The sequence below is a fragment of the Podarcis melisellensis genome (assembly GCF_964234715.1).
Source record: "Podarcis melisellensis genome assembly, chromosome: 4".
Lineage (NCBI taxonomy): Eukaryota > Metazoa > Chordata > Lepidosauria > Squamata > Lacertidae > Podarcis > Podarcis melisellensis.
The window spans coordinates 21697352-21721184 of NC_138531.1; the positions used below are offsets into that span (position 1 = coordinate 21697352).

General features: G+C 40.6%; 1 protein-coding gene across 18 annotated transcripts in view; it reads right to left on the reverse strand.

Moving 5' to 3' along the window:
• The window catches only part of DOCK9 (dedicator of cytokinesis 9), a 134221-nt gene that overhangs the window by 14138 nt on the left and 96250 nt on the right, over positions 1-23833 (reverse strand). For 6 of the 18 annotated variants that reach the window (XM_081908111.1, XM_081908110.1, XM_081908114.1 and 3 more), the window contains 15 exons: positions 23684-23830; positions 22302-22385; positions 21188-21299; positions 20816-20857; positions 18522-18700; positions 17389-17505; positions 17158-17278; positions 15973-16106; positions 11186-11300; positions 9825-9891; positions 8560-8607; positions 5995-6131; positions 2451-2566; positions 1370-1507; positions 216-398 (listed from right to left, as the gene is read on the reverse strand). In XM_081908111.1, coding sequence (XP_081764237.1) covers positions 216-398; positions 1370-1507; positions 2451-2566; positions 5995-6131; positions 8560-8607; positions 9825-9891; positions 11186-11300; positions 15973-16106; positions 17158-17278; positions 17389-17505; positions 18522-18700; positions 20816-20857; positions 21188-21299; positions 22302-22385; positions 23684-23830 — 1740 coding nt within the window. Of the gene's footprint in view, positions 1-215; positions 399-1369; positions 1508-2450; positions 2567-5469; positions 5514-5994; positions 6132-6742; positions 6781-8552; positions 8608-9824; positions 9892-11185; positions 11301-12711; positions 12886-15972; positions 16107-17157; positions 17279-17388; positions 17506-18521; positions 18701-20815; positions 20858-21187; positions 21300-22301; positions 22386-23683; positions 23831-23833 lie in introns of all 18 variants that reach the window. The other 12 variants (XM_081908118.1, XM_081908105.1, XM_081908116.1 and 9 more) reach the window with 7 other exon arrangements.

Consider the following 23833-nt stretch of genomic DNA (forward strand, 5'->3'; position numbering starts at 1 on the left):
GGTGACCTTTTCACATAGCTGCTGGGCATGCAGCATTTATTATCACACATAACTTACAGTGTGTCTGTGCTGCTTGACACACTATGTAGCTGCAGTCTGTTGTAAGATTATGTTGCTAAGTACACACAATCCAGTCTTTAAGACATGGTACCAGAAAAGGTCAGCATTTCATCTCCTTAAAACCCCTTAAATACATAAAAACAAACTGTACTGACCTGTAGGTGTGTCCTCACAAACGATCTCTTTCCTGTGTAATCAAAATTATTCCTCATCAAGAAATAAAGGAGCTGTGATGCTTCTGTTCGTATTGAGCTCAGTTTGGAGTTGCAGCACTTCAAAATTTCATAGCACAGTGAAGAACACATGTCAGCCCTTCCTTCATAAAATGTAGAAGGAAACTGTAGAACACACAGAAACATTTACTCTTTAAAAGGTAGGATAAAATGAAACCATCAGGTAACAAGTTTCAAATAGCAAAGTGTTCAAAAAAAGTCAGATGGGAGTTGGCTGTTTAATTTGTAACACACTAGAAAGGGTCACTGAAAACAAACACCCTTGATATAGATATGTGCATCCGTTTGTTTACAGGTCCCAAAATCAGCTTTGCAAATAAGTGTACAAAGAGATTGCTAGCTTGCCTACCTCACAAATCCAGTTATTCGTGGTCTGTGCAGAAATTTGCAACTTTGTAAAGCTTCACCCTTAAAGTGACTAGAAAATATATATTGACAGCCTGACAGAAGGTAGTTGTCTCAAAATAAGACCAAAGCTTCGGCAGGATTTCAGTGTTTCGGGGCTGTCAGATTTCAGATCTGCAGCTCCATTTCCCAAAAAGAAAGCAATTGTGACTTTGTCACCTGTTTTAAAGGGTGGACCATATGGCCCACATTCTAATCTCTCCCATGACCCCCGGAAGTAACCACTGTAAAACTGAATGGCCGAACACTATGTTTACATACCGGACTAGCACTTGTTGGTAATCCACTTCTGGGTTCTGAACATACAGTGGCCTGTTCAGTTAATGGGTCCACCTGTTCTATCAAGGGATTCGGGACCCTGCTTCTTCACACTGGCTGGACTGGAATGTCAGTCTACTCAACAAGACAATGACTTGTCCAAATTCAAAAAAGCAATTAACCTGGCATCTAGTTCCCAAGCTAAAGCTCCATGAACACAACAGAGTCCTCCTTCACTCAGTTTCAGAAATATATACTCTGACTGAACAAAGAGATATGCTGTCTGGAGAAAAGCAATACCCTGCCCTGGGCTCTCTACATTTAGAGGCAGCATATAAGTAACAAAATAAAACCACCACCCTCAATCAATATAACATACAGAGAGAAGAAGTTATAAATTGAAGACTACTTACCTTAAAAATTAGTGATCTTAAGGCATTGAAGACATTTTTTAATGCAGTTTCTGACTGATTTTTTTGCAGAAAGCAAAGGTACACATCGAATACTTTTTTCATTAGAGGATTATGCCCATGATCCATCAGGAGCTGATTCTTAAAATTAAGATTAAAATTATTAATATTTTCATACCTACACAGATGAATTACTTTAAGGCCTCAAAAGCCATTATAAACCTTATAGACTTGTTAATGGAATGCTTCCCTTTTGGCTATCTGCACACAAACATCTGGGAAAGAATTATTGGTCTTACTTGAATTGCAGACTGGTAACATGGACAATGAAGACACTTGATTGGGTAATCAAGTGATGGAGGCAGGAGCACAGACTTGTGGGAGGCAGGCTTAATCTCCTCAGTTTTTCAGGCTCACCAAGCAGCAGTAATCGATGTATGTACATAGAAAAGAAATCTGAATGTACCTGCCTACCTCCCCCCAGCTGATGACATGCCGCCAAAATAAATAACATAACCTCTAAACATAGGAACAAAGGGAACCCTTAAGTAAAGCCTTGACAGCAGTCTGAAATTAGCACAAGTGCAGACCACAGCAGGGAGGGCTCTGGTGTTTTCATCTCTTTGTCACCTTACAAATCTACTCTTCAGGTAAGACCAATCGTTCTATTTATTGCAGTGGACGGTGAAGCCCACTGGATTGGGACATACCACAGTGATTCCCAACTGGGTGGGACCCAACCGCAGTGGTGATGCTTAAGTGCTTGATGAACGAGCACAAGCGTGACTATACACATTGTGTCAAACTCAGAGGTGACCTGGAAACATCACAAACAGGGGTTGTTTGAAGAGTTTTTCAATGGGCGTTCTGATTATACATGATTTCAAATAAGTGTGTGGTGCATTGGGATGTAACCTTCGCACAAATTGGTTGCTGCCTGTACTCCAGATGTTGTCATCCCTGATCATCAGTATTGCTGGCTGGGGCTGATGGGAGTTGGAGTCCAACAGCATCTGGAGAGCACTATGTTGGCTACCTCTGGATAAAAACTATGGCTAGGCCTAACTATACAGGTAGCACATACCTTGAATGCCATTGTGAATAAAGATAAAGTGTCCAGAATTGTAAGGCAAACTTCAGTGGCAATGTTGGCTTCAAGTAAAGATTGGTGAAGGACATCTGCTTCGGAATGGCCATAACCTGTGGAAATTTGAGGCAGTTGTTACTTTGAACTCTGGACCAGACTTTGACAAAACTCCAACCTTTGAATACCAACACTACTAATCGAATAGTAGCAAAGGTGGAATTCTTACGTGTCTTACAGGAATGCTGCAGTTGCAGGTATATAACATGTGCACATATTTGCAAGCTTGGGTCGTGTAAATGATTGCTATATGTTTCAGATAGCTTGAAGCAAAAAGTAAGGGCTGAGAGTACATAAATAACAAATGGGTTACAGTAATATTCCAATTGTATCCCAGACCTGTGGCCTACACATAGGCGGAATTAGCCTAGGTAAGTGACAACTGAAAAATAATTTTCAAAAATTCTGAGACCCATTCAGTTTGGTCTAGGACAGTTCTTTTCCAGACTTCTGATAGCTGAAGCACATTTTTTTCATGATTTTAAATTGAAAGCATATCAAAAAGTTTTACTCTCATACTAAGAATGTAAGATTAAGAATTACCCACCTTCAAAAAACACAATCCATGTGTTTCTTAATGAGTCCTCATTCTAGGATATGCCTGCTTGTTGGAAGGTGACAAGTCCTGAGCAGACTCATGCAGACAGACAACTGTTAGCCTCCTCTAAAGGCAGATAATTCTGCTGCATCAGGAGTCTTTAAATGCTCTAATCATTTGCAACACAGACAGAAGGAAAGAAGTCCCCAGCATGCATCTCTGAGAGATGCAGTGGGCAATCTCCTTCATGGTTGCATACAATGGGCTCACAAGTGCATTTACTTTCCTTCTTATCTGAATATATAAACGGAACCATTCTAATACTATGCCACGGATGCTCATCTCACTAAGTCAATCCAGGAGAATAACATGGCCAATGGTATCAAAGGCTGCTGAGAGATCAAGCAGAAGTAAAAGAGTTGAACTCTCCTGTCCCCTTTTGTGATGAAGGGCATCCATCAGGACAACCAAGGCTGATTCAGTTCTGAAACCAGGTCTGAACCGGATTGGATCTAGATGATCAGGCTCATCCAGGAACACCTGCAGTTGCTCCACAACCACCTTCTCTACCACCTTTGCCAAGAAAGGAGTGCTGATGGCTGGTTTACAGTTATTGCACTCCATTGGGCTTTTTGAGGAGTGGATACACCACCACCTCTTTAAAGGGAGTGGGCACCACCCTATCACACAAAGATGCATTTACTGCACCTCTGACCCATTCAGTCAGCTCACCCCAGCTAGTTTTAATAAGCCAGGATGGCTAAGGATCTAATAAATAGGTAGTTAGGCACATCATTGCAAGTATCCTGTCCATATCATCAGACTGCATTAACTGAAACTGATCCAGCAACACTGGGCTTGATGTTGCATTAGACACCTCACAAAGCAGCATCTAATATCACTGCAAACTCAAGCAACTTAGTGCAGCTAACCCTTTTTTAAGTTAACTACTTTTCATTCCTGTATCTATCTCCACTTTGTTAGAACACTTAATTTCTGGATTTTTTGCTCATATACAGTTAACTGAATTTGCACTAAAACTGTATTGCAAAACCAATAAAAAGCTAGACTAGATATGTTAGAAATGTACATATCTCTTGTATTTCCCTAACTGAATACCATTATTTCCTACCTTCATAAAAGCACTATTGAAACGAGTTATTTGTTTAAATATTTAATGACATATTACTCCAGGGGAGCATAATATCAGTAAATAAGATGCTAAGAAATAGGTATAGTCATTTTAAAGGGAAGAAAATACCAATGAGCAAAATTTAAAATCAAATTTTATTCCCAGAAATATGAAGCATTGATCAACCTACGCTTAGGAATAAGTTGACCCTTTAATACCTTTGCCCCTCCAGATGTTGCTGAACTACAGATCCCATTTGGGAATGTTTGCTAGGGCTGACGGGTAGTTCATAAACATCTGGAATGCCAAAGGTTCCACAGCCCTGCTGTACATTAAAGGAAGCAGCAGAGAAGAACCGTCATTGAAACATCAGGTGAATGGCAAAGGAATTTTGGCAAACTGAGAAATATGGCTACAAGAAGAAGAAATCTAAGGATCTCCTAAGGCTCAAGCAGAGACACAGCGGGATTTGCATGCACCCATTTTCCCCCTGAATACCTTCCTTCTCAAAAATTGTCCCAACCAAATCCTGAAGTGCTCTTTAAATGTCTGTGTTCAAAATGGGATTTGACATGAGGGTTTTAAAATAGAACAAAAATGATGATTTTGGTCCTAAGTTCCACTTGTGGAATAGGGGTTTTCTGCCTTCCGTCTGCTGCTCCTGGGGCCCTCCAAAGCAGGTGGTGTGGGAATTCCAGATGGAGGCGGAAATCCCCCCCCCCCCACTTTGCTTGAGTGGAAATTACTTCCGATTTCACAAAGACAGTGTTCAGTCAAATCAATCTGCATGCAGCAGTGCCATGTCCATATTTAAAAAGTGTATTGGAAAATCTCTTCACCCCCACCTAAAAAAAATTGAACTCAGGGATAGAAGTCTTCTGGAGAATAATTCTGGGGATTCTGTGAGGTATTTTTGAGAAAGATCTGTCAATCTTTTCTGTGTCTGGTCTGAGTGAGCTTTCCGTTTTGGAAAATTTAAAAAATGGGGAATACACTGCTAGATTATAGCCTTAAAAACAGGCTAGAATGAAGAAAGAGTATCCAAGACTTAAACCGGCTCACTCATAATTTCCAGAAAGATAGATGCATTTGTTAAAAGTATTGAGGCAGTACACAGTTAATGTGGGCTTTATTATTTCAGCAAGCTTCCCATTCTTGAATACTGTGAAGCTTCACAAAAGTCAAGTGATATTCTTAATGATGCAGCTGAAATATTTCCAAAGATTACTTAAATCTAGATTTCATTTCAAGAATTCCAACAGAAGCTGACTTCAACCTGATTGTCTTACCATTGTCTACAGAAATTCCAAGCAAACTTGATATTTTTCTCACACTGAAAACACAGAAAAAGTCACTTCATTACTGGGTGCTTCTTCACATCCAAACTAAATCATGGACTTTCACAGTACTTTTATGCTACTTCCCCTTAAAAACTTTATGCCAAAACATGGTCACATGATCAACCAAGCACATTTCACCGTTTTCAAAATGTTCTTGAGAAATAGTATAACGAAAGTTCTCAATGGCAGTTGAAAACGTTGTTCAAGATGAACACCACAGAGTGCATAAATTTGAAGTAGCATACATCAAATACCAGCGTATACAAAATTTTGAGTATAGCATGTTAAAATGCTGTAGTTAACCATGTTCCATATTGTGTCATCATTTGGTACTTCCACTCAGCTGTGAACAGAATTCATGTAGGTGCTTGACCTTGAAAAATAAAGTCCATGACATGCTCTGGTGTGGGTTTCGACCTGCCTCTGGTGTTGTGGTACTGGATGAGATTTCAGGTGTTATGTCATGGAACTTACTGTGGCTAAATGTGAGAGAGTTATCCAGGCTGCTCAGCTGCTGTAATCTGGCATGCATCATCCCTGTTCTGTTACGGGAAACAGGCAATGTCTGAGATTTTCGATCATGAACTATGGGTCCCAACCCCTCCTGGTTCCTGCAAGATGGGTGAAATGGGACAGAAGCAAAAGTTAAACATGTTGCACTGCAGCAAGAGAGGGTGAGTTAGTTAAGCAGGCCAAGCAAAAACTCTACTAGAAGATGAAAATACAATGCAGCCTATTATCTATTTTAGTTAAAGTTTTGGCAAATTTATCCAGTCAGCCAAGGCAGTACATAAAGGATGTGGACTATAGTATTTACTTCTTGACCACAATGGACTATTTACAGTTGGACAGACTGGAGGTAGGTCAGCTATAGTGAGAGTCTTAGGAAGACAGACTCAGTCAGGAAGACTACCTCTACCTGACCACTGTACTTTGGTCATTTTACATTAGCTTAAAATAGGCAGAATTCCGAAAGCATCACAGCAAGTACCTTCTCAGTCCAAAAGCTTCAAAAATGTTTGAAAGCAGCAGCACACAACTTGCTTTAGAAACATTTAGTTCAGAATAGTAAATGTGCTACCGTGTATACAAATAATTTTTAAGAGAGCTTTGTGTGATGTGAATTTGTTATAGAAAGTTTAAGGAGGATCTGAGAGAGTATTTAGTAAGCACACATGCAGTAAGAGCAAAATTACGTGATATACTAACGCCTGTATCTTACCGAGGCAGGAAGGGAGTAGAGCCACATACTTTGTTAAACTTGCCAGCAATCAAGCGAAGGAAATAGAAAAGTGATCTGTGTTAGCAATCAGTACAGACTAACCTCCTAGTGTGTACCACCACCAGAGCTGACAAGAAATGAAAACCAATACCAGAATTACACACATCCCTGTTTCCTCAACCATAGGGTGTGTAAAGATTGCATGCACTATTTTTTTGCTAGCACATTCATTTGGTGCATCTCAGTGTGAAATATTTGTGAATCACTTCAATAATCACAATTTACATCAGAAACGTGCATAGTTTTCAGTTCAATGTTTTCACATGCAACACAACCAAGTGGTATGTTATTGGTGAAATAGTCTCTTGACAAATTCATCAAGAGATATTTAATGCATTTTCATGCATTATGAATATTCCTACTTATACAACTATATCAAGTGGGCAAAAGTTCAAACTGTAATTTCAGGAGCAACAATATGTATTATTCTTAAATAAAATAGTTAAACATCATGTAGTACATTAAGAAAAATGCAACAATAAAGAAATAAAGGATATTTTACTCCAGCCCAAAGAAATAACACAAGTACCAGTGCCACGTTAGAAATGTGTGGCTTAATTCTGGATGGCAAAACCATGTATGTGCTGTATCACTTCAGTCTGCATGTGAGGTCTTACTCAAGAGTAACCAGCACAATGCCCTCCGGATGCTGAACTTTAATTCTCATTAGCCCAGTCAACATAGCCAATAATCAGGATAATGGATGCTATAGTTCAACAGTGTCTTGAAGATAAGAAGGCTAGGCTAGCATCCTTCTCCCTGACATCTAATTTATTGTGTGGAGGGATCATTTGGTCAGAAGAGCCCATACCTGCTATCTGAAGTGATTTACAGATCATACACTGCTTTACCACCTCAGCTGCTTTATGAGAACTAGGTGCAAACATTAGGAAGCAGGCAGAACAAATCTAAAGCTGGGGGGAAATCCAAGGTTCAAAGAACCGCAAATGGCATTTTCCCCTGGGAGCAGGCTGGGGTGAAGGGGGATAAATAGCCATATAAGTGTTGCAACACTTTTAGGTGAGTTCAAATACATATTCAGTTTGATTCACAGAACAGCATCCTTTTTTTTATTTTTCCATGCCCCCTTTCAAGACACTGTCAAAGATTAAAAGCAAAATCAACTAATGGCAATAGGATAATATTTTTGGGGGGGAGAAAGAAAGGCAATGAATGTTGTATTTTTCGCTTTCATATATCCAAGTCATAATTTCCTGTATTTGTGTCTGGTGTAAGTCACAATAACATCAGCTGGCAAGTAACAGGCTTGTGCCAAAAGTCCATGTGGAGGCTGTCTCTGACATCAAAATATTGCAACAAACGAGGTAAATTTCCATACAAGCAGCTAATGGAACTAAGACTAGTGTGGCCAGCATTGGATAGGATGAAAAGATACATGTGGTGTTACAAAGTCTTGTTTAGTCTGAGTGGAGAGTGCACAGGAGGTAGGAATAATTCACAGGCTATCATTCAGGTACTATGCACAGTTTTGAGAATGTCACAAGGCAGTTTGGGCAAACCTCCCCAGTTTTAATAGCCAACACAAAAATCCCTAACTATGTGGTGCAGCAATTTGGGATGAGTTTTCAGCGCTAGTAAGGCAACACAGGTAACATGTGTCAAGCACTACAAAGGCCATTTACTTACCTTCTAATACAAAGACATCTCTTTCCAGTATTAACTGAACATTATTCAATTGACAAGAATTTAAGGCATTCTGTCACAACAAAGTTACACCATTAGGTTATACACAGTACCTGGCGATGTATCGTTTTCCCATGTATTGAAACTGATGCAAGCACACTCTGTAAAGAACACAGTGAGGGTTAGTTTTAAAACTAAGACATAATTTTAGTAAAAACTTAACTGGAGCCAGCTCATGATATGATAAAATAATGAATGTCCACGATTTTAATGATCACTTGGCTTAATTCCCATCCCCAAACCAGAGTCTCTACCTCAATCCCAGGTTACACCTGTCACCTTTCTGCCAAACAAGTTATGTTCAACACTTTCTGCTCTCATGCAGAGTGAAGCCAAGATGCAGTAGTTGCTATGCCTGTCTTGTTTATTAAAACAGTATAGCAATTATCACTGACAATTTCCCCCACTTTCTTTAGTACTGTAGTGCAATCCAAACCATGTCTAATGAAAAGTAAGTTGTTAGGATTGTACCTGTGTCTTCAATGATCTCTAGTACATTTAAATTCCTGAACCACCAACAGTGAAGAAACAGTTCACAGCCAATCTGCTTTCTTCACAAAAATATTTATGCCAAGGCTATGGCAGCAGCATCAGTCAAGTAGTAATGAATGAAAAGCCTACAGGCATGTGGTCTTCTTTAGGGTCAAAATGCATTCTTACCAGGATCTGTTTTGGGCTCTACTTATGCTAGAGAGGTCATGATAGTAACCTCTAATTATAGAAGGCAGTCTACAGAACATCTCCCACACAGAGATACTGTGTGATGGGGGCATCATAGAACATGTTGTTGCCCTGTGGAGCAACCTTTCCATAAAAGTTCACTATCTTGAGCATCTTCTGAAGGCAGCCCTGTTTAGGGAAGTTTTTAATATTTAATGCTGTATTGTTTTTAACACTTGATTGGAAGCTGCCCAGAGTGGCTGGGGAAACTCAGCCAGATGGGCGGGGTATAAATAATAAATTATTATTATTTTATTATTATCATAATAATCATCAACATCATCATCTTCTTCTTCTTCTCAAAGAGCTGTAACAGTGTAACAGAATACACACACAACTTTGCTTACATCTTGTTGGAAAAAACTGCAAGCTGATTTACTTCTAATTGCCAACATGGTATTAATGTTGAATGTGTGGAGATAAATGTGTGCATGTGGGAGCTTGTGAGATGTATTGCAGATTTCTCCATTACCAGGACATTTTGAAAAGTTGCAATGCTATATAGAATATACAATATTTACCACGGACTTTAAGTTCATGTTTGAAATGCAATAACCATACTGTACAAAGAATTATTGTAATAGCCAAGCCAACTCACTCTGCAATTGTGAAAAAATCCATAAGTTCTGATGTTGAGGCCTTGTTCCAGTATGTGAAAAGGGCATCTAAAAAGTATTGGATAAAGCAATTAATAAAATGTGAGTATCACTGATGTGAATACTTTTAAGGAGAGGAAGCAGGAATGCTAGTATGTTACACAAAGCAAAACCTGGTTTGAGACTACACATCTAACAGCAGACAGCCTTCTAAATATGCATTTGAGGTACAAGTGCACAGCTTATTACTCCACATCTCTTCTGTATAGGCTCTCTATTCTATACTATTCAAGATTACATAGGTTGAACTAGAAATGGGCCAATCTATCAATTTCTCTCAGTTTCTAATTTTTCTACTCTTAAGCTCAGTTCACCACATTTCCACATTAGCTTGTGATTTAAAAAAAACTACTCAGGAATATTGCTCTGCATTTCAGTGCACATTTCTCGTGATATGCAAGCAATAACCCCTAATATGAAGCATTTCTGTATTATATTTTTACCTTTTGCTCATTTTTTTGATTGAAGAACTGGATTACAACATTTGTAGAAATGTGAAATTCAAAGGATATTTTGGGAGATACCGATTCGGGAAGGATTAAGTAGGTTTGCAGGGGAACAAGTATGAGATATCACCTAAGTGTGTAAACTGGATGATATAGAAGGAAGCATTCCCTCAGGTCCCCAGCCATGTAAATGTATGCCAGAGCTTTGAGTTGTGCTTGGCAATTGCCAGGAGTTTCCCTTATACAATGCATAGCCATATTCTAATATGGAGGTTTAGCAGAGCATGGATAACCGAGCCAGATTCTCCATTTCAGACCGGAAGGAGCATCAGCTGGTGGAAGATGCTCTGTGCCACTAACACACGTCGGGTATCCAGGGACAAAGTTGTAGCACTCCTAAACCACAAACCTGATCCTTTTGTGGGGAGAGGAATCCCATCCAGAGCAGGCTGAACTCCACTTCTGTAGAGGGATAAACTACCCACCAATGGTACCTTTGTCTTGTCTGGATTAAGCAATAATCATCTTGTGGGCATTTTCTGCTCATTTATATAAGTTTACATCCCCTAGAAAGTATTTGGTTGGTAGAATGCCAAATTCAGAGATGAGTTCTGGGGCAGGGAAGCAGGAAGCACTGAAGTAATCAAGTCTTCAGGCCCTGATAAATAACAGCAGAACCAGAAAACTTTTTGCAGAATTAAGCACGAGGAATACAAATCAGAAGAGAAACAAACAGAGGCTATTACATTCCAAGTTACACATGACATGTTACAGCTGTTACTGAACAGGGGTTTAAAACACCAAGTTATTGTGTTAACTCACTGTCAGAATTTAAGAAGTGAAAAGCTTTTGCTTACCATCTGACATGCTTTTTAAAATATGAAGGAAACACATCAGTAGACTCCTGATTTCAGCTTGATCAAGCTTGTCACATCGAACTACAGAACTTCCCAAAGGGCAGATCTGTTGGTTCTGAAAAATACAGGAATACAGTGGGACAAGAGGCTCATCTTAATGCATTAAGGCACAAACACAGCATCTCAAAACCGATTGAGAGAGAGAGTTGGTTATCCAAGGACAAAGGTGGAACACTCCTAAATCACAAACCAGATCCTTTTGTGAGGAGAGGAACACTCACAAGTTGATAGACACACCAGCATATAGACCGATCTAAGTTTGTACATTGTGCCCAGATCCAATTCCTTTTTTGTACACATTCCATGGCTACCTTTCTCAAGCCTTCAATTTGTAAACAAGAAAAACTACTTAAGGATGAGAGTTAAAGTAAATGCATATCTTCTTTAGGGCAACTGGTCAGTATCTAAACGTGTATGATACAGTCATGCTTCAATATGTGATTTGTATGTGGAAATGCCAAACCATAAAGCAATTACTTCTGAGCCTCAAACTACAATAGCAAAAGTACTACACTGCAAACACGCACAAACAGCTTAAGCTAATGTGGAATTAGAGAAGACTATGAGCAAGGAATGAAGTGTCATGGTATAACTTTGAACAATAAAAAGAGCCAACAGAAATAATGCATCATCATAACTGCCAAAAATGGAATAGAAACTATATGGAAGTTTCAGAATATCTGGTAGGCATGCATGATCATCTGACACACAGGAAACAGGAATATCACACAAAAGCCAAAGACAATTTGACAGTAAATGCTTAAACTTGCATTAATTAATTAAATAAGCCTTACAGATGTTTCAGGCCTATGTTTGCCTGCATGCCTTCCCCCAGGCATACTAATTTTGAGGAAAAAAATATACAATTACATATGCAGAGTAGTCTTTCAATCCTATTAAGATCAACTCAGGTCTTCTGACTTCCATTCCTGAGTTGTAAAGACTTTCTGCAATATTTGTTGCTGCAGGAAAGCTCTACACCCAACACTGTAGCCTCAAAAGGCAACTTGCTTTGAAATCAATCAGCCCAAATAAAATATTATCAGCCAGGAGAAAAGCTTAGAAGTAAGTCAGCTAGGATAAGTACCATCATGAAATGTATAATAAAATAGCAGCTATGTCAGGCAAGAAATGAGTATAACCTGAACATATGATATTCAAAAAGGCTCACCAAGTTTTAAAATTTCAGTACTACTGTCAATTGCTTCACACTGCAAATCAAGCCATTACCGTGAAGAAAAAAAATAATTAATGACAATTTTGCCATTTAGCAGAAGCAGCCTTACAGTGTGCAGATCATTAACAAATCTGATGGTGTGGTTTTTTACATTTCAGTATGCCATGATACTTTCAAACAATTAAGATACTGTTTCCTTTCCAATAGAAGCTTCTTCAATGCTCAGGGCAAAATTGGCAACAAGCTGCACTCAGAAACTTAACCAAATAAACCACACAAAAATGAATACTTCTTGTAATGGAGGAGACACAACAGCATGGAAATCTCTCTCTGGTAAAGACGGAACTGTCAATAGTGAAAAATCCACTGTAACACGCTTTTTCTTGGATGAATGGTAGTGTTCTCGTTCCTCTCCACTAGTAAATAATGTATGAGCAGAATGCCTTCTGAGAAGTTTCTCCCTCTGCCACAAGGCGGCATGTCAGGGTCAAGAAGAAAACATTAAACCATGGTGTGACTGCCACAAGATCCAACCTCAAAATGTTAGAAGTATGACAGGTAAAAGGCAAATGCAACTGAACGTGAGAGGCTAAATATGCTTAATTATTAAAACTCTTTCACTGAAAGCAACCATGTGGATTTATACCAGTGAGCTAAGACAAGTAGGGCTATATCCAATGGTAGTCACACTCTAAGCAAATCCACTGAAATTAATGAACCTAAGTTATCCCCCTTAATTTTAATGGCTTTACACTGAGTATGGCTACTATTGGAGACAGGCCTTGGTGAATTAAGAGTGTCCTTCAAAGAATGGTACTATATTTTCTAAAAATATTAATTTATTGTAAATTTTCCTGCATTCATGCAGACTAAAAAACAGTCAAAATAAGTTGGTATCATATACACGTATATAATACCAACTTATTTTGGCTATTTTTTTGACTGCATGAATGCAGGAAAAATTACGGGGTCCCTTTACCTTTATATATACACATAGGTAATACACATATACCATATTTATTGAGACAGTGGCATGGTTTTCTCTAGAAATTAATTTTCACTCAATAGGGTCCTCCCCTTACAGCTAGACACATTTTATTTAATGTAGAATAAGAGAAGAACTAGAAATGGCTACTCGTTTTCCCTTAGCGGAGCAAGTTATACATTAGTAGCAAAAAAGCAAGATTAGAGTGCGACCCATCCCCTCTGCAGGGAGGTGGGACCGATTCGGATGGTCCGCCCCCGCCACTTAATGGATCCAAATGGTTTCCAGAGAGTGGTAGGGGATGCTTTATCCCATGTTGATGGCCTTTCAGCCGATTCCCTGGTGGCCCGCTGGAATGTGGAGTTAACCAGGGCTATTGACTGTTTGGCTCCGAAGCGCCCTCTCCGATTGCATGAAGCCCAGAGAGCCCCGTGGTTTTCCACAGATCTGAGGGCAATGAAACAATCGTTGAGACGGCTAGAGCGCCGGTGGCGGATAACTCATTCTGAATCTGACCGGACACGGGTTAGAGCTCAACGTCGAGCCTACCAAGTGGCGATAGCGACGGCGAAGAAGACTTTCTTCACCGCCTCTATTGCATCTGCAGAAAACAGCAGCAGGAGACTCTTTCAGGTGGTTCACAATCTAGCGGAACCACCTGTAACATCGGGGCCCAGTACGGGCCACATGTTCTCCTGCAATGATTTTGCAAATTTTTTTGCAGATAAAATCGCTCAGATTCGGGAAGAAGTAGACTCCACCGTGGGAGCAGGGCCGGGGCGGGAGAGTGGTAGAGTCCTGTCTGGTCAAGTTGTGTGGGATCAATTTCAATCTGTTACCTCCGAGGATGTGGACAGGCTGCTTGGACGAGTGAAGCCAACCACCTGTCTCCTGGATCCTTGCCCATCCTGGCTTATAAAAGCTAGCCGGGAAGGACTGGGCGATGGGCTTCGTGGGGTGGTGAATGCTTCCCTCCGTGAGGGAGCCTTCCCAGACCCGCTGAAAGAGGCGGTTATCAAACCGCTTCTTAAAAAACCATCTTTAGATGCGGCCACGATGGCCAATTATCGCCCAGTCTCAAACCTTCCATTCTTGGGCAAGGTGATTGAGCGAGTGGTTGCTGAACAACTCCAGGCACGCCTGGAAGAAGCGGACCATTTGGATCCCTTCCAGTCGGGATTCAGGCCTCATCATGGGACTGAAACTGCCTTGGTCGCACTGGTTGATGATCTCCGGCGGGCTAGGGACAAAGGTGAGAGCTGTTTCCTAGTTCTGCTGGATCTCTCAGCGGCGTTTGATACCATCGACCATGACATCCTTCTGGACCGTCTTGGGGGGCTGGGAGCTGGGGGCACTGTCATACAGTGGTTCCGCTCCTTCCTCCTGGGCCGTGTTCAGAAAGTGGTGGTGGGGGATGAGTGTTCAGACCCCTGGCCGCTCACTTGTGGGGTGCCTCAGGGTTCTGTCCTCTCCCCCATGCTTTTCAACATCTACATGCAGCCGCTGGGAGGGATCATCAGGAGGTTTGGGCTGGGTGTTCATCAGTATGCAGATGATACCCAGCTCTACCTCTCTTTTAAATCAGAACCAGTGAAGGCGGTAAAGGTCCTGTGTGAGTGTCTGGAAGCGGTTGGAGGATGGATGGCGGCTAACAGATTGAGGTTGAATCCTGACAAGACAGAAGTACTGTTTTTGGGGGACAGGAGGCGGGCAGGTGTGGAGGATTCCCTGGTCCTGAATGGGGTAACTGTGCCCCTGAAGGACCAGGTGCGCAGCCTGGGAGTCATTTTGGACTCACAGCTGTCCATGGAGGCACAGGTCAAATCTGTATCCAGGGCAGCTGTTTACCAGCTCCATCTGGTACGTAGGCTGAGACCCTATCTGCCTGCGGACTGTCTTGCCAGAGTGGTACATGCTCTGGTTATCTCCCGCTTGGACTACTGCAATGCGCTCTACGTGGGGCTACCTTTGAAGGTGACCCGGAAACTACAACTAATCCAGAATGCGGCAGCTAGACTGGTGACTGGGAGTGGCCGCCGAGACCATATAACACCGGTCTTGAAAGACCTACATTGGCTCCCAGTACGTTTCCGAGCACAATTCAAAGTGTTGGTGCTGACCTTTAAAGCCTTAAATGGCCTCGGTCCAGTATATCTGAAGGAGCGTCTCCTCCCCCATCGTTCTGCCCGGACACTGAGGTCCAGCTCCGAGGGCCTTCTGGCGGTTCCCTCCCTGCGAGAGGCCAAGTTGCAGGGAACCAGGCAGAGGGCCTTCTCGGTGGTGGCACCCGCCCTGTGGAATGCCCTCCCACCGGATGTCAAGGCGATGGACAACTACCTGACATTCAGAAGACATCTGAAGGCAGCCCTGTTCAGGGAAGTTTTTAATATGTGACATTTTAGTGTATTTTTCTTTTCTGTTGGAAGCCGCCCAGAGTGGCTGGGGAAACCCAGCCAGATGGGTGGGGTACAAATAATAAATTATTATTATTATTATTATTATTATTATTATTATTATTATTATTATTATTATATTACAGGCACAAATATATAAAAGTACCCTTACCTTGTCAAGGGAATTGCTCTTTTCACTATGTCTTTCTGGGAGACTGTTTCCTGAATCTGTACTTATAAGAGAACCTCTTGAGTCTGCATTTCTTACACAATTAACATTTGGAGTCGAAGAGGTATATGTGGATGCTGAATAATAAGATGGTAGAAAAGCGATACATTAGAGGCTCTGCTAGTGTGAGATTCCACCTGCATTCAACTGCCCCTCTTTTATTCAAATGACCCTTCCAGTATCTATATGCTAGGTAGATGCCAGAAACTGGCTTGTAAAGGGGTTGCCAGCTGGGTGCATATTTCAGCTGACAGAATTCAACATCTGGATTTATCAGTAGGAGATATGTGAATGCGAAGAAATACAGACTTACCGTATTTTCCTGTGTATAAGACTAGGGTTTTTTCCCTTTAAAATGTCAAAAATTAGGGGGCGTCTTACACACAGATACATATTCTCCCCATTTTCTTAAATCTGAGTCCCCCAAAACAGGGAGTATCTTATACATGGGGTGTCTTATAGATGGAAAAATACGGTATTTAGTTATAGGATATGCATATACATATATATGACTTCATTATTTTATATCCCATTCAAGAAACTAATGAGTACCCCATTTTTTCCTTATACTGTAACCAACTGATAAAGTAGATTTGGCTGAGAGAGTTTCATGGGAACAAGCTCTGTAACTGTGTGGAAATTCGTTATTTTTAAGTAATATAAGGGCTTAAAGGGACGTGAAGTTAGAAATAGAACACAGAAATGGAAAGAAGGAGAAACCGTAAGGTAAAGGATGAAGAAGTATATGGGAAAGTTATCAAAATTAGATAGAAAATTAATTTAAAAACCTAACTGAAAAGAGAGATCAGCGAGAGCAGGAAAATGAACTGCTCTGTCAGGCAGGAGAGAAAAAACTGAGGAGTGACCACACCTGCCTCCCAGAGTTCTTTGCTCTCCTGCCTCCATCACATGACAAGATAATACCCCACCCATTCACAGCATCAACAACAGACTCACATTTTGAACCCATGTCTCAGTGACCTAAGTTCAAACACCATCCACTATGCCACATCAACATCACATCCCTCAAAAGATCATTTTCACCAATAAAAGATCTACATGTAAAGTATCAAATTTCATTTCTTAGAAGAATTAAAATAAGTGTAAAAAATATTTTTAAATGGTTACCAATGCCTGATATAGCACCAAACACGTCCTTGTGGAGGTTGCTATCAAGAGTATTCACAGATTTTTGAGGAGTCATCAGTGGATTTGCAGCTGGCAAGCTAAGGGATTCATCTTTTGTACTCTGTTAAAAAAGAAATAATTTCACTTCCTTTAATATGCCTAAAAGTGGTCTATTTTTACACTAGAATTTTTTCAAGCTTTAAAGTTTCAGAAATAAAAATATCCACTCACACTGCTGGAAGCATTAATAGGGAAAGGTGAAATATCCTTGACATCAATTCGATGGGCATTTTCTATCAGCACCCCAAAGGTTGGCAAATACAACGTAGCTATTCTCGCTTGATGGCTCTGTACCAAAACATTTTAGTTCTCATTATTCAATAGGAATATACACACACTCACATTTCAGATATTCGCTGTTGTGGAGCTAGACTTATAGCCTGATTTTTGGTTCTTGCACATTTAAAAGGAACAGATGTTAAGCTGAAAGCCCTCAAACATATCCTTTTTGCAGTCAGGTGGGAGTCATAAGTTTACTGAATCTAAATTTGCTAATCACAATGTTAGCAATTAAGAAAAAAGCTCAACAAGTATGGCAAGGTGAGAATAAATAATAGATTTCATAGTGCAAGAAGCATATTTTGCCAGGTGAGCAAGTCTATCTTTGCCCAATGATTCACTCTTGCTTGAGCTGGTAATAGAGGCAGTGTTCTCGAACCTCACCTCAGAGGATCTCTGCTTACAAAGAAAAAAGAGTTCTGGTGCACAGACAGGCTCCCCCTATTCAGAGAAGTGCAGTAAGTTTAGAATCCTCTATTGGCTATGATCTCTGCATCTACTATTAAAGCATGAGTAGAGAAGCCCTGGGATTAGACTGACTTTATTTGTGAAACTTCAGTAAATAAGCACTGCAGGTATTTTGTAACATACACAGGCTAGCTTTGTGAAGTTCATAGAGGGAAATATTTCAATCCCCTCCTCCCTCCTGCAACTACCTACAACCTCCACAAAGCTTCTCCAGAGAGGTGGTGCCCCCTCCTGAACAATGTGGGGACAGAGCATGGAGGCCTGTTGGGAGAAGAATGGAAAGGTGATCTTTCATTTCATGAACTTCAATTTATCTGTAAATTGCAGCCTAATATGGGATTCCCAATAGTCCCATATACCCACATCCAACTTTGTTCAGGAGAGCCCCTCAACCTCCCACGCAGAGGATTCTCATGGGGCACAGGCGGTTACAATAAGGAAGAAGGGATATAAAACATTTCTTCAGTTCGTTTCCTTAAATCAACTTTTCTTAGGACCCAAGTCACAAAAACCTCCGCACTTAATGTAACTAAAAAAGCTTCTGAAAATACACTTACCCTGGAAGCATATCTGTCATCCAAAGAATGCTTTATCATCAAATTCTTCAAAACACTGATTGCAATTTGACGGATGTCTCTGAACTCTTGCAGGGCATTTCCCACCTCCCTCAACAGCAGTCCTACCAAGAAGTGATGCTTGCAGAACTCATCTGATAAGGAATAGTCAAGCTGAAGGTCTGAAAGCAAACACCACAGTTAAGAAAGGGTATATTCTAATACAGAAAGATGCAATCCATTGCCATTTGGAAGCACCACAATGTTCACTACATTCCATGTCCTCTTATTTATTAGAAAAACAATAGTGTATCTATAGATTGTTCTTTTGCTTTTTATAAGCAGAGCCAAGACGAAAAAATGAAAATATCTAAGTAGTAATGAATTACAGGCAATTCCCAGTTTACGTACATTCTATTTGCGCACTACTATGGGCACACAGTGCCAGATACCCAGAAGAGGTACCAGGAAATGGGAATCACCTGGTCAACTGAGTTGGAGGGATGGCAGAGCTTCCACAGCTGACACGAGTGGGGAAGAAGCTTCCCCAGGCACGTCAGCTAGGTTGGTCAACCAAGCCCTGCCATCCCTCCGGCTCCCACAAGCCAAAGGGGTAGGAGGGCTTTGTTGAGCAGCCTCAACAAGCCTCTGGCTCATGAGGAGACCCTTCCCAGAGCCCAAAGAGGATGAGATGGGAAGGCTGAGCATCTCAAAAAAGCCCTGCAGCCCCTCCAGTTCACGAGGAGACCCTTCCTCTTTGGGCTCTGGAGTAGCTCTCCACCTGCTGAGCCAGGAGGACTTGCAGGGTGCTCTCTATTTTACATGATTTCGCATATGAGCATGGGGCCCCAAAATGGAAGCCCCATGTAAATGGAGAGTCACCGGTACTGAGAGTAATTCAGTAATTTACTCTCTTGAGTACATAGTGGCTTACTGACTAAATATGAACTCTTGGAAAAGAACTAAATTAGTGGTCTGCTGTGGTCCAAGTCAATCTCTTTCATGCTTTATGTGGCTACAGAGCAACATTTGTGCATTATAAATAATTTTCAGACAACCACACTTTCGCACAAATATGTTCTGCTAAAACCAAGCAAGTGTGGGTGACTACAAGCAAAAGGTCAGATATCTGTGACAAAACTGAACATGCATTTTTTAAAAAGAAAACAACCAATGGCGTAACTAGTAATTCAGTGGCACTTGTATTATCAAACTTCTTGTTTTTAATATTACTTTTTTATTTAGCCCAAGAACTGGACACACAGCTAGCTAGCCTTCCTTTTCTTGGTTGGAAAAAAGGCAAGCACCTAGAATGTGATGCATTGGACACAAATATTTCCAGGAAATACATCTAAAGAAATGTAAACAGAACTTGGGAAATGGTGGGAAAGGCCTTATTTTGCTTACGCACTGTGAAACAGAAGAAAAGCAGGAAGAAAACATGCCCCATGACTCCAGCTGTAGTGAGCGTCTACCATCTGTGTCAGCATGTTGTAGACAACAAGAGGCTGATGAGGCAGCTTTTGGAGACCCCATAATTAATATATCCTTAAAAGGTTGGGCCTTTATATTTGTGTGCCTGGCTTCATGCGTAATAATTCCATTCTGTTGGTCCAATGACAGGTCCAGCAGGTGGAAAGACAGAATGAGTCCTTTTGAATTTTGAGAACTTGAAATTTCACTTTAAAGGATAATTTAATATTTATGACTGCTGGAGAAAGTTAGGTATGTGATTCATTGCAAAGTACCCCATAGTCTTCATTGAATCTGAGTCACTCAAAAATGATTCACAACTAATCCCACCCCTGCTGCTCCACAATTAGCATCAGCAAAGCTTGCTGACACAAAACAGGTTCCAAAGAGAGCATGAGCATACCCAGAGGGAATTTATTCCCTTTGAGTAGCAGGCCACATCACAAAATACTTTTTGAAAACCCTTTCTGTATCAAGGATTCTGCAATGAAGTGCAGGGGAGCTGCTATTCAATACACACAAGCTTGAAGCATCCATGCAAGCACAGGACAACTGAAAGAAAATAAGTGTTCCTTGATACTCTGGCTTGTACTAGCAAGATGAAAGCTCTGGAATGTTTTCAATCAATTTATAGTGACATGTTCATGCATTCAATTTGTTTCCAAATAAGCACGTCAAATTTATTTTAAAAGCTTTATTTTATCTATAGCAGTGTAGCATGACTCACAAATGGAATTACTGCACATTCTTCCTTTTTACACAAGTCACCATGGTTTTTAAATTAGAAAGTCAGTGTAGGATCAAACAGCACACTCCACACCTACCTATAGGAGTGTCATAGGATTCCACTGTTGGTGAAAGAAAAGCTAATTCAAAGGAAAAAAAGAAGCAAAGTAGGACAAAACCAATAAGTAACAAATAGCTTTTCTGGTTTGAGACAACACAAAGAAACAATACTAATGAGACAGTGTGTGTGTGTGTGTGTGTGTGTGTGTTACACCAGAACTAAATTACTTACCTATCTGCTTTCACTCTATCACTTTATTATAGAAACTGGTGAAAATTAGAGGAGACAGAAATAAAATCTCCATCTCACAATTAAAGAACCCCAATATACATGTATCAAGTCACAATAGATTTCAAGATTTTTCTTACAAGACAACAATGTCAAATTATCTTTTCAAATGTAAATTTACCTTGATATCGCTGAATCCTGCCTTTTCCAAAAGGCATAGGCAGATTCAAAGGAATGTAGTGTTCATGATTACATACTACCCGGAGAAATTCAAATTTGAATTCAAAGAGGGTCTGCAAAAATATGTTGAAGTCATAAAATTGGTTGTTTAACAAAATTAGCATATTTAAATTCAATAAGCAAGCAAAAGATTTTTAATGTCTGGTTTCAGTTCTTTGAAAGGATGGCTAAGAAGACCCAATAAACAAACAGCACACTGTCTGATTTCCATACAATGTTTTCATACAAGGACACACATATTCTGATAACATGAGGGCTCATTATATTTTTTCTAATTTTATTAGAAATATGAAATATAGCAGATCTTTTTGTTTAACCAATTTCCAGCTTACACATGGTGAAATCTTGCCTGCTTTGTGAGATAAGATGAAGATATTCTTGGAAACTAAAAAGCAACCAAGCTCTGCTTTGGAAATGTATTTAATATTGCAACTAAGAAAAAACCACTGCCCATAAAATGTATGTATCAGAATGCTACATGCATGAAGGCTGCAGTTACAGGACACAAATTTACGAACACAGACCTTTCATGGGTGTAACAAGGACACAACTTTTACTGGTTACAGCAAACTGGGTTTGGTCTAGCATGAGGACAAGGAACTATCCATCGTATAGCCCCATCTGCAGAACTCAACTAGAAATGAGGAGCTGGCATGAGTACAGGGCAATCTGGGTGTGGGCAAGTCTAGTGGGCCTCTCAGGCAAACTAGAATTCATGCCACCCGTGAGCTCTGTTTTAGGTAGAAAGCAACAGCCCAAGATCCCTTAAGGAGAGCTGCTCAGTGGCAAGTAGGGTTAAACTGCCAGGCTCTGGTCCTCAATCAACCAAATGGAAGCTCACATTAGTTCCCTGTGGAAGACCTGTCTGTGCTATGAGTCAGTCAACACTGCAGAGGGGATCGCATCCAGGACAAGCCTTTTCCACCCACTCTGCCCACAAAGGGAGCCAAATGGGGTTCTCTAGGTAAGCTGGGGACCTGGGACAAACCCCCCCCCCAAAAAAAAACCAAAATGGCAATGGCAACACAATTTCTTACAACAAAGCTATACAGTACCTTTGGATCTCCTGGAGCAAAGAAGCTGATATAGTTATTAATTTGCTTGAACACAAATCCTCTGTCCATAAAGGTGAAACATCTCTGCAAAAGCAGAAAAAGTCACAAGAGCATTCTAAAGGCATGGTAGCTAGTAGGTTATATTTTTATAGCTACTTCCAAGAAAAAAAAAATCTATAAAAACTAAACTAGCCTAAAGCAGCATTCGGGTGCCAAGCATCAGATGCTTAATACATGACTCATAAATTATATATTTCTAAATTAAATCAAAGATTTAATAATCTCATATGAACTTCTTATTGTACACCACATTTCAAACAAGTTTTTATTGTACATAACCACTTATGATGAGAGACTATGAATTCATAGTCTTCACTATCAATCCAGGATCAATGATAACTGGCAAAAAACCCCAGAACTGCAGGATTCTTATTTCAAAAGTGCTGCACTTCTATCATCTCAGTACTATCTATAATTAATAGCAGAACATTCAAAATCAGCTTTAATCAAAGATTTACATTATCTATTTTCTTGACACATACTTTTCTTTCATATGCCAATTTATTGGGGTGGGGGTGGGAGAGAGATTGACAGCTATTGCTTTCTAAACCTGCTGCATCATGTTGACCATGAGAGGAAAGAAAAGCTTAAGAACAGTTTGAGTTCTGCATGAGCAATTGCTATGACAGTGGTGGGGCACACCCAACTACCTGTCAAAATCCCTTGCTTAGGGTTCCCAAACCTGGTGGCTGTTGGGTGCTTGGGAAAACTGCACATAGGAGGTTGCTAGCCCTGTGTTCAACAATTCCCAAAGCATCAAACACAGGACAAGCAAAGTGGTTCTTTCTCCCCTCCCCATGGGGAGGTGGGGGCACAGAAGCTGGCATTTTGCAGGCATCAACATGTGCAAGAGAGGTCCCTCCCAATGCCAATTTGCCAAAAGCAGGTTTCTTCCCCCTGCATTTTGCAGATCAGCTGAGAAAAAGCACTCCTCTCACAAACACAATGCAAGAGCTTGCAAAGTTTTGTTTCTGAGATGGCTGCTGCTGTTTAGCAAGAGTCCAATACAACCCTCCTCCTGAATGAGGAAGTAGTTTCCATGGAATCCTGTCAAACTGAACAGGATTTAACCCCTAGTCATTAACTCATGACAGCAGGGGAGTTAAAAGCCCCAGCCGTGCCTTGGCTGCATGCAGCTGTTCCCCACTGGATTTAACAATGTGCTCCCATCCACCCAGGGGCATGGTTTGGGGCAAATTGGACCTCCTGCCAGGCCAAATTTGGCTTGTGGGCCAAAGAGAAATTTTCGTAACACTTCAGGTATTGTTATGGTGACTAAGTGAAGCCTCCTTCAAGAAAGGCCAACAAAGAACCATACTCACTTTTATGAAGACAGCAAGGCTATGGTTTGCATTTTTTGAAGCTTCTGGGTTATCTTTATACTTCTGAGTAATGTGTGGCATCAACATGTTTACTACAGTTTCTACAGCGTGATGATAAGATGCTGGAAATCTCTGATTTCGTAACAACTA